The following is a 12,410-nucleotide window of genomic DNA, read 5'->3' as shown; positions in this document are numbered from 1 at the left end:
TAAATCAACCACTAACATTTACAATGACACAAAGTGTAACGGCCTCTCCTCTGGGTACACATAAAGTACACATAAAATAGTATGTGTCATATAGTACACATACCGCTGCCTCATATAGTACACATAAAATACACGCACACAAAGACATCCATTGATCCACATACAGTAAAGCAGATGGCCAAATATGAACATGACATGGAAACAAGGAGGAGCATACATAATAAGCAAGAAAAGGCAATCTCGAACAACGTGCGTTTAATGGCATTTTTGATTATTCAAGTTGTTTCCATTTATTTAAAAAAGTGAGTTACTTACGTGTCAGATATGTTTTTAAGTACTAAAGATCTACCTAAAATTGCGCCCCTTTCTGTAAACAATCATTATATAAAAGATAAAAATACGATCCTACTTAAGACCGATGTCCCACACAATAGCAATTTGTATTTATTGAAGGGAATTAATAATAATAATAATAATAATAATAATAATAATAATAATAATAATAATAATAATAATAATCATCATCGATAAATGGAAACTACGGCAAAGCACGTGCTATTATTTTCGTTGGTCGAGGAAAAAGAAAGCGACCCTGGCCATCTTGTTCATTAACTATTTGCTATTTATGTAGTGCAACTGAAGATGACATGATCAGTACTTCAGAACCATCTCCAGCATCGAATACCAGAATACGTTTCCACATCATACGTTGCCTCGGTGCTGAAAAGGAGCGCTAAACTTCCAGCAAACAGTATCATAAGAGACTTATCAGGATCACTAACCGATGCGTAAAGAATTAGTCGGTTGATACATCTCCGAAACAAACGAAAGTAGTATATTGTGCTTTTAATAACATTATAAATAATCAAATTATTTTCGAATTGCTGTTTTCACAAGAATTTTTTTTTTAAAAATGTTAGTGCAATGAAAATAAAAAATGCTCTTTTCACGTTTTTCTTCCTTTTTTAAAAAAAAAATGTTACAATGAAAACGGAAAAAACTGTCTTACCTAATAATGAATCCAGATACACAGATAAGCATAGCTGGATGAAAACATACGAACTACATCTAAAACCAACTGCTCCCGAACTGCAGCTGAAGAACGTATAAAGAACAGCTGCTCGCTCCACTGCATTACTTGCAGTCTCACCCTATCGCGTGCCATCCAGAACGTCTTCCACCAATAGTAAAATTTCAGTCGCGAGGCATTAGCCAATTGCAACAAGGATAAGGGCAGGTGTTGAGGATGGACTAAGACGCTGCAGATGTTAAGCCCACGGTTAAGAACTGGTCTACCGTCGCACGTGGCATGTACTTACTGCCAGCTGTCACTTGGCCGCAACCGAGGGCTCAAAACAACTTGTGACCTTCACAAATTACTGACCTATCAATTGTATTGTCCTACGCGGACTTCACAAAGAGCAATCCCGGGTATTTTGTGTAAACAATCAACAAGTGAAATAAAAACATAGTAACAATGTCACTGTACCCCACACTACAGAGCTACTCGTACTTCTTATCGTACAACTCAACTAAGAAAAGAACACGTATCCAACAATTAAGAATTATGTGAGTAGTATTTTGTATCTACTTATTTAATACTTAAAACACGGCCAATAAATTCACTTTCAGCCCTCTCCTTGCAGTAATTCTCATTTTCCTCTCGTAACTAGTTCGGCTGGGATGCTTTTGGCACTAGGATGGTCTCTGCAAGACATGTTTATCACGGATTCGAATCCCGTTCAAAGAATGGTTCCTATGCTTTGTCCTTTCGGAATCAATTTTATTACCATTATTCATTTTTTATAGTCTTTTAGTCGAAAATATAGAATCGTAGGGGATGAACTCAAGGATATAGCTAATAGAATATCCTTCCGCACCTGCTTCTGTCAATATGCTGTGTGATCAATTCGTTCTGTTTTATCCTTAAAACATCCAAGTTCGGGAACTGGCTATAAATAATTAAGTGAACAAAATTAATTTGCACATCCCATTATTATATTGTACAAGTTTATTAAGGTGTCTGAAAATCAATGTAATAGTGCAGGAAACTGTTCTCTCAATCCTCCTCTCTTGATAATTCATTTTGAAAGCACTGTCATCAGTAGTCAATGAGAAACCTATTAGTAATGATTTAATTTCTCTACTAATTGTAAATTCGACAGAATATTAGGTTATTAACATAGTAAAGTTAAGATGATCTGTTATTCTTTGATAGTCCCTTCTAGTTATGCAAACACGTATTTTACATGAGTTTTGCATAGGCATGTGAAACCATTACATTATTTTTATATAATCTACTTTTTAAACAATTAATGCCTTTGATAATAGACTACATTCTAGGGTTGAGGAGTTTTAAGTAGAAAACGAATTAAATACGAAATCTTTCATTTTAACAATACTTGTTTCGAGTTTAGCGCCTCTTTTCAACACAAAGACTATATGCGATGTCGACTTGTAGATTAATGTGGAATTTAAACACATCATGTCCTACCGAGAAACGAACCCAGATATCCTGTCCAAATACTGAGAGCTAACAATTTATCCGAGGAAACACTTCTTTTGCACCTGTAATGAAGTTAAATATGTAATCGTTAATAAAGCATTTCAAAAATCATCACACACATCGGAAGTTCTGGGTAAATATCTACGTCTGATTTTTATTATTTCCTCTAACACATGTTTCAAAATATTTATCATATTGGATAATCAATAATAATAATAATAATAATAATAATAATAATAATAATAATAAAAAAAAAATAATAATAATAATAATTCAGTTTATGCATCAGTAACTCAGTCTCGTACCCTCTGTCCCTACCTACTGTAGCTACAGAGGCTGCACGAACAGTTAGTTGATTGGACTTAAGTGCCCTTTTAAGCATCAAGGATATAGCGATATGAAACGAGACCTATGATACTGCTATAGGCTCCAAACCCCTACTCGGAAAAGAAACTGATGACAAACGCAACTGAAAGATAATGAAAGAATTCGTACAGTGGGAAGGTGGAAGGAAACAAGAGAATTCGAAGGAAACTGTGGTCGGTGTGGCTACCATAAGCTCACATACATAGTGTACGACCAAAGTAGTGATGTTCAAAATATTCGAATATTTTTTCTGTTGTTGCTCAAATATTCATATCAAATTATCGAAATAACTGTTCGAATAATAGACATTGTTCAGAAATTCGAAGAATTTGTTACTTTAATTTTAACAGCACTAGATCAAACTAGGAGAGAGGTCTCTACAGTTTATGCACAATGTTCATCTTCTTTATAATGATATATACTCTAAAGGATGAATACAAATTTTGTCCGAATTAAAAGCACGTGAAAAGCCTGAACAATATATTGTATTAACCACTGTAACACAAAAGTTTCCGTTTTTCCACTGATACACATTATCTCAAAACTGTTTCAAAATACAAAGGCAAATCCGTTTTGACGCTTTTTTAAAATCTCAATTTCATCATTTCATTGTGCATTCGATAGAGAATTTTATTTGAGTGGTTGATCTGGACTTCCAACGCATATGTATGTTGTTATTCTCCTTGGCTATCATTGATCATTTCTCATTTTAATAGACAAAACTCGAATATGTTTTCAAAATAAGGGAAGACAGATTTTTTCTTTGTATAACAGAGAGAAAATAGACAAGGACTATATTTGTAACCTAAACGAAGAAAGATCCTTGGCGAAAATAGTTATAGAGACTCAGGAAACTATTCACATTGTAGCCTTAAACTAAAACTAAACTGAACAGTACTAAACCTGCACTAAACTAAATCTAAAATTTAAGTTGTTCCACACTATCATAATGAAATATAGTTTGTTTTGTTTTATTTCGTTAGAACTGTTAGGAAGAAAATATAACGACCAGTTAAATACTTGAAATGAGTATATTTTTTTTTTTAGTTTAAGTTATTTACAATAGTAGTTCGCCCCTTGAACACATTTATTAGAGCTCCTTTGTGGCTACGTAGTTAGAGTACACGTCTTTGAGGAAGAAAACTCGGGTTCAGTTCCTGGTGGGAGGTAATGTCGTTTGGATCTTACATTAACCTGTAGGTCTACGTCTCATATAACCTCGCTGCTGTAAAAGACGCTAAACTCGAATCAACCGACATTTACGTGAATGCACAATCTCTAGTCGAAGATCCTCTTCCCTATTGATTTCTATTGAGTAGCTGGCAGGTTGATTTGGACTTTGTCGTCCATTTCTGCACCAAAGCCATATGAGACATGGACCTGCATTAAGGAGGAATCCGAACCACCGTTATACATTCAAATCTTTCAAGGCTCTTCCACAAGGAATTGAACCCGGGATCCCACGCGCTAATCATCATCTATTAAGTACAGCGAAAATGTATCCAAATATGATAAAGAAGTTTTTCCTGTTTTCCAAGATGTTATTTGTACGGTCCTGCTGGTACAAACTCTAAAGAAAAAAATACGACTTTTTTTTTCGGAATGGTAAATCTCTGAAAGATGTCAAACACAAAAGTACTTCTATAAATTAGATATAACAAAGAACCAAATATTATTCTTCCTTCCTAGAAACGTTAGATACTTATGAAAGAACTTTAGAACTACATTTAGTAATTCTAGACAGTATCTTAACCAAAAAAATGAAATCAGAACGTAAGCTTCAGATGAGAACATAGAAACGATCTACACCGACTTGAACGCGGTTACGAATAGTTCCACGAAAACATTTCGTAACCATTATGAATAACAATGCCTATGTTAAAGCTAATAAATATACGATCTATTATATAAGATGAATGCTTATATAAAATGAAAAGGATCTCGTTTGTAATAGCATCACGGGAGAAAAGCTAAACCGATTTAAACGAGATCTTGGATATAGTTATCACGTACCTGACTGGATTTTTATCATGTATTACTTTGATTAAAATGCGTGTCCTGAGAGGAGGAGTGGGAATCAAAGTGTGTGGGAAAAACTGAATATCTCATGGTCCTGTCAAGTTAGGAAGACGAAATGGGTACCGTATATAAACTATTCGTTAAAAGTAAGTGGACATGTGTCTCGACGTTTTTCGGAATTCCCGTTTTAAGGGGGAATGGGAGTGTTTCTATAATTTCTTTGTTCACATTGAAAGCAATTTGCCTGTTTGTGATCGCATCGCGCGGAAATAGTTGTACAGTTTGAAACTAATTTTGGAACATGGATAGTACTTGCCTTGAGCTAGGATGTTATCACGTTACTTTGATTCAAAGGCGCATCCTGAGGGAAGTAGTAGAAGTTCAGAATTTGTATAAAAACACGAGCAGCATGTCACGAGCCCATTAAGTTAGGGAGATTGAACTCCATGATAAGTGGACATGTGTCCCAGTATTTTTGAAAAGGTTCGTTCTAATGGGGTTCATTCCTTTCTTCACATTGAAAGGAATGTTACCTGTTTGTGATCGCATCATGGGGAAGTGGTTGAACAGTCTGCAAATGAATTTTCGAACACAGTATCTACCTCAAGTTGGGATTTTATCACGTAACTTTGATTTAAAGGGTGCATTCGATTTTTTCGATTCATGGGGAGAAGAGACTCAAATATTTCCCAGAAACCTATTATCCTCGTGCAAAGAACGGACATTTCAGCTACTTTACAATAAAACTAACGATATCAAATTTAATCTACATAATAGGTCAATCAGACTTGGAGTTTGAAGGTGAAAATATCTGTACACTAGAGAGTTAAATATTGATATCGTGAAATAGAGCGGCAATTCCCAATTCCTGTGGAGCTGTGAGTACGAACGAACTAGGACATAAGCGCTTAATTAAGGACATTGCGAATTCTAGTGTGTATAACTAAAGTATGTGGAAAATATAGATGTCTTAAAGATTAGACGTTCCCAAGATAATGAACTCAAACTTATAGTCCATACACTATCTTACCAGAATAGTGATCGAGGGCTGCGGAGGCTCAGTGGCAGAGCATTCACCTCTGGTGCATGGGGTCCTTGGTTCAATCCCAGCTCGTGCCAACTAGCTTTGTGGTGAACATAGAGCGTGGGTTTTCTCGGGATTCTCCCGTTTCCTCCCACTTTGTTCGTTCCACCATTTCATTCATTTCTTATCATTACCGTCTCCTTTAGCCTAGCCGGCATAATCATGGGACGTAAGATTTTTTTTTATTTCAGAATAATAATCGACAAAAACTAAAAGGAAAACATTATGATATTAACTGCAAACAAACAGTTGAAAATCGGAAATATCATGATTACCGGAAATTAATCGCGAATGCCAGTAATCATTCACAAGTGAATACCGGTAAACACAAAATTTCTGTTGGCGATCACCAGTAGGGTCTAATAGTTAAGTCACGCCTGGACACCATCGTTTTGTGAACTTATTTGTACGATAGTACTTAAGAAATTAATCAATTTTATGGTATATAAAAATAGACGGCAAGCAAAGCGATTTTATTTCCATGAATTGATGAACTCCCGAATGCATGGTTATTATTATTATTATTATTATTATTATTATTATTATTATTATTATTATTATTATCTGTACAGCAAATTAAGAAATACCGAAAAACATAACCAGACTTCATATTTTGACTGCATAGAGCGCAACGGAACTGCGTGGATACGTCGTCGGAAAAATATGTTTGGTTATAACTGTAGCTACTTGTACGCTACGGCATTAACCTCTTCACTGCTTCCAAAATGCTCTTGTCCCATTGCCTCTTTAATTGGTCCAAAAATATGAAAAAAAACTCACTGGTAAGCTAGATATAGAGGACCTCAAATTTGATATGTTGTAATCTGAACACCGTTAAGCGGACAATACGAGATCGAGCTTTGTGATGAAAATAGAAATTCATGACATCAAATATTCTCATTGTTTACTGCTGATTGCAGAGCAGAGGTGATGTTGGAGCAATTTGCGTACGAAGCTCTGGTTACTGTTGCTTCCTTTTCCATGAAATGTTAAAAAAAAATCACCCATTTTCATACAAGAAGAGAGTGATCAAGACTTTTCTCGTTGTTACTTGGGTGTAGTGTTTCTTCGAAGAGCTATGGTACATTCCTGATAGCAGTTTCTGTTTCAGTTTGGTAATAATGGAACCAGGTTTTATATCCTGCAATGATTCCGCTCAGAAATCCATCGCCATACGTAAAAAGCTCCCTTCAAATACTTTAAGCAACCAAAGATTGAGTTTGGAACAGTCTATTTTTTGTATTCTTCGTTTTATCTTCTTACAGAAATAAGGAATGGAACCACTATTGTCGTTTCAATCTTGTTCATATTGACTCGCAATACTGACTGAGAAATATCCTTGTATATAATTACGCACGGATGAATGTAAGCACACACGTGTAGGATGTAGTGCGGGGCTCTAGATGACTATGTAAGAGGCCTAATCTCACGTATGCTTACGCCGGAAACAAAAGCTCGTAACATGGGGATCATAAATAGAACATACTACACGTAAGTAGGATCCACTTTTAATATCACTGGACTAAGGGGGCGGAACCTGATCCAGGTCAGTTCCTCTCTTGGCTACGCCACTGTGATGTGTTCTAGAGCGGTGGTTACGGGTATCCATAGTTGACTTTCGGAAATCAGTGCATATCCAACTTCCAAAGTAGCATTAACATGTATTTTTTTACTAGTATTATGTGCGTCACTGCTTAGATTATGAATGTCACTGTTGGCAGAAATCAAACGAACAATGGATTCATTCAGAACTTGCTTGAGATTTCAGATTTTGCATGAGGAGCAAGACCCCTTTGATATAAGCATTTTCACGTTTTTTCATTCGTGTATTAATATCCTGTTGATTAAAATGTATTTACATCTCAAACACGAGGGGGATGCAATTGTCCACAGCCCCACAATCAATTCAATTAGCTTGATTCAACCCAATTTGCTTGATTCAATCTGTTGATTTTCCTGTAGAATCAGATTGGGGTATCAACTAGGCCGATTAGTAATGAACAATGCAATTTTAACGCCATCAAAATTAGTTTTTTTTTTCTCGATAACTATGTCACAAAATCTACTATAAATAACGCCTTTCTTTTTTCAGTTCAATGTGTTCTGTTCTATCAATTGATGTATGTCCTATCTTTGGACATTTCTAAATAATATATAAAACTGGAAGTGATTATGTTTGTGACTTGATAACTCTTGAACCATCCGACCGATTTCGATCAAATTTTAAACATAGATGAGGTTTGGGCCAAGAATATTTTTTATAATTTCACTTTGATGGTGCAACTTAGGGGAAGGGATGATATTTTTTAAAAAATGATCGAAAATGGCCAATATTAGCGTCGAACCCATAGTTTTCGGGGTCGCTCAGATAAACAGTGACACTTCCGATCCCGTTTAACTCCAAATTCAACCCCGTAACTTGGGGAAGAGGGAAGTGACATATATATTTATAAATGATCGATACTAGTGTCGATTACATAGTTTTTCGTGTCGCCGAGACGAACAGTGACACTTTCGACACCGACTAAATCCAAATTCAGCCTCATTGCCCTTTATGTCCAAAATTAAACGTATTCTTCCCGTGCGAAGAAGGCAATCTGCTAGTATTAAATTAAAAAAAATTAATAAATAAACTTTTTTGAGTTAGTCATAATTTTGACCTATATGTGATTAACCATACTATTAGTATCTTACCAATGCTATGATAGAAAACTTGATTAGTGTACACTTTAATATTAGTTTCACCTTCATAGGTGGCATGCTTCTCGCACGGCATTAAATGGTTAATTTAAACCACTTCCGGTTCGAATAGAGGGTTAACGGAGGATATGGAATCTATTCTTTAAATGCAGAATCGATTACAGAAATCCGCTTCTCGGTGTATCTTACTGTTTTTGTTCTGATACCTGTCGACCGACGGACGAACGGACAAAGCAGTTCTGTAAGATTCCGACACTTACGAATAGCATAGTTTGGAAGTCTAATAAATAATTGTATTGTGAATCTATTGTTCTGGAGACTAGGCACTTTTACATACGTTTCTTTGCCTTTCAATGGTTCAAAAGTGTCCTCAAATCTTGTAACTTTTATTAGCTCATTTCTTGACGTCATACACCGAAAAAAAATGAAGGTGACGTACTTAAAAAGGTAGGTTACATGCATAATTCCTGTAGTTTTTGGACTTATTGTACAGCAGGCGTATACCTGAAAACGCATGTTTTATAATACTTTCCGTATAAGTGTTCCGTCTATACGTACTTTCCGTATGAAACAATATAGGCGGTCAGGATCTCACATACAAATGGACGTATGTAACATATAGCTGAGAAACGTAACATAAGTATATGCATGTGATATACGGAAAACTGTTAGTTGTCAGACATCCTGCAGCAGCATGATGTAACACCTAAGGGCAGTGCGTATGTAGCATATGGATAACGTATGCTCTGTACTGATTTCTATAGTACGCAAGAGGATTCTGAATACTTGTACAACATACCGCTGTCCGGAGAACGGATTTTTTTCAGCGTATAATGGTAAATTATGCACAGCCACATAATTTGAGTGAAAATACAATATTCCACTGTTACTTTTATATATAAATTTTATATATTCATCTATTTTCTTGTAAGTTATTAATATTGCTCTCAACTAGGTATCCTATTCCATTATGCAACCAAACCTGCTCTTAAGTTAACATGTGCAGTATAGCATCTAGGATATCTTTGTACATTAAGTTTCAGATTTTGAGAAAACAAAAAAATGAAATGAAATGAAAGTTTTGAGTTTTACGTCCCACGGTTATGCCGGTTAGGCTAAAGAAGACGGTGAAGATGAGAGATGAATGAAATGGTGGAATGAAGAAAGTGGGAGGAAACGGGAGAACCCCGAGAAAACCCACGCACACGGTGTTTGTCCACCACAAAGTTCACTTGGAGGGAGCAGGGTTTGAACCCGAGACCCCTAGCACCAGAGGTGAACGCTCTACCACTGAGCCACCGCGGTCCCTTTGAGAAAACAATACGAATTCAAGAACTGACTGTGAAAACATAAAAAGTAAAAAAAAATAGCGTAAAAAAGAATATTAATGCTTTTATAAAATGCGCAATAATGGGAATTTTTTTGTGGGTAAAATGAAGAAATGGTCTAAGACTATAAAAGCATGGGTGCAATTGATTATAATGGATTGTAGCGAACTATTTAGAGTAACTAATGTTTTTTTAAGTCTTATTCTCATTTCCTTACTTTATTTTTAAAAGAAACTCTTTTTGTGCATTTTTATAAAAGCATTATTTGTGACTTTTTTTTTAAATAACTATTATTACAACTCAATCAGATTTGAGTGCTATACAGTAGTTCGATTATTTATTTTCAAAAACAAACATCCAAAGGCCAAACCGTAGTACCATCGTTTTGTTGTATTCAGTATATATGAACGATGAATATCGTTATTCCTATGATAAATCCCAGAATGGCACACTAATGAAAACTATTCAGTTGCTGAAGCTGTTTCCACAATAATAATAATAATAATAATGGCTATCAAATTACCGCAATGCTACTAAATACAAAAAGGACTTAAATTTAGGCTGTCTAGATCAGCGTTTCCCAACCCTTTTCAACTTGCGGCACACTATGGGTATAACTTAAATTCTCTCGGCAGACACAGATATTATTATTATTATTATTATTAATATTATTGCTGTTATTTGTAAATATGAAATATGGTGGTATTTTTCTGTAATTACTGATCTTCTTCTCAAAGAGAAGCAGGGGGCGGATCCAGGGGCGATCGGGGCGATTGCCCCCCAGAAGAGGAAACTTTATTATTTTATATATAAATAAAACCCATACCAAAGTTTGTAGCTCTTAAAAGTTGATCTAAGTAGCAGTATTACAACCCACCGCCCCCTTGAAGTGTGTCCTGGATCCGCCCCTGCAGAGAAGAAAGCTCGATCACTGGTTTTCCCCCGTTATAAATCATTATGCTCATTTTTCATGCTTTTTTCATTATGCTAATTTAAAAATAGAAAACAATTGCAATGGAACATAGGGCTCAATTTAAAAGAAAAAAAAAACACACTTTCTTTTTCAAAAACTGTATCCAACCTTTCACCAATAACGAACAAAAAATCTCTTGTACTTTTAAAACACAAACCTAGGTAACTTGTGTGCATATTTGCTTTGTTGAAAGGATTGAATGATATTTTAAAATTAAAAGTTGCAAAACAGGCTACAACAATGAAGAAGCAATACTGGTCATTACAATGATAACAAATACTTTTCTTAAGCATTAAAAATATACAGAAAAGTGACACAGTATGAAACTTATACTTTTTTAATGTGGTTAATATATGTTACAATATTTGAATATTATATGAAGGTTAAAATTGTTTAATAATATTAGTAATGCAGCAATATTTCAATCATATCTATTGAATGTTACAACTGTTTAATAATAATATTTGAAGATTACTTCTTTTCAAAAATAAGTAAAACAAGTTGGTACACGAAACAAAATTAATGTGTAATTTGAGCTTGATGTTCTTTCATAATCTTCTTCAATTCTGGACGGATAGTTGATAAACACGCCCTCATATCTGTTCCGGAGATAACAGTTGTGACCTGTTCTTACACTGGATTGTGTTCATTGCAGAAAATCCTGCTTCACGTAAGTAGCATGTAGAAAAGTGAATGAGAACTTTCACAGCCTTTGTGGAAATAGCTGGATATTCTCGCCGAGAGAAATCCAGAATGTCATGTCTTACTGTGAAGCTTCAAACCTTGGTCATTTCTCACATCGACCAATTCACTTTCTTCCCGGACATTTAATTCTGCTGACTGCAGGACAGAAGGCGCAAACGGGTCCCTCACCTAGTCAAATGAAGTCAACTCAAACGTAGGAAAATATTTCTCAACATTGGTACACAACAAAGAGAGTGTGTCTGAAATGAGTGTTGAGAAATTTGTGTCAATTTTACAGCACTTTGTAAGCTCAAACGTATCACATTTGTTTTGATTTATATTTATGTCCTCCCAAAATGAAAGTTTCTCCCTAAATGAGCAAATTTTGTCCCCCGCATGCTTTTGTTCAGCGAATTCAATGTTTGGAAATATCGGCAAGAAAAGCAAATTCATTACACCAAGAATCATCACTAAGGAAATCGTAATATTCACTTTCTTCTGACAGAAAGAAAAGGAGAAGTTGTTCTTTAAGTGCATAAAATCTTGACAATACGTGACCACGAGACAACCACCTCACTTCTGTGTGAATAAGCAACTGAGTGTATTCTTGATCCATTGCAGAATATAGATATGAAAATAATAATCTTTTAAGAGGCTTGTTTTTATGTTATTAACCATTTTCACAACTAGATTTAATACTTCTGCTATAGAATTAATAATTTTCTTACATGTGCCGCGGCACACCGGTTG

General features: G+C 35.2%; 1 protein-coding gene across 8 annotated transcripts in view; it reads right to left on the bottom strand.

Annotated features, from left to right (window-relative positions):
* Nucleotides 1-12,410, bottom strand: part of siz (Brefeldin-resistant Arf-GEF family protein schizo) — a 436,074-nt gene that overhangs the window by 91,160 nt on the left and 332,504 nt on the right. Inside the window, exon 1 of one of the 8 annotated variants that reach the window (XM_081762750.1) lies at nt 1,010-1,140. The exons of the other annotated variants lie outside the window; for them this stretch is intronic. Coding sequence (XP_081618876.1) covers nt 1,010-1,041 — 32 coding nt within the window. The 5' untranslated portion in view covers nt 1,042-1,140. Of the gene's footprint in view, nt 1-1,009; nt 1,141-12,410 lie in introns of those variants that run through there. 8 annotated transcript variants of the gene reach the window in all.

Source organism: Thermobia domestica, chromosome 6 (assembly GCF_964235325.1).
Source record: "Thermobia domestica chromosome 6, izTheDome1.hap1.1, whole genome shotgun sequence".
In the NCBI taxonomy this organism is placed as follows: Eukaryota; Metazoa; Arthropoda; class Insecta; order Zygentoma; family Lepismatidae; genus Thermobia; species Thermobia domestica.
The sequence above is the reverse complement of the archived record's forward strand: the minus strand, read 5'-3'. Positions and strand labels throughout refer to the sequence as shown.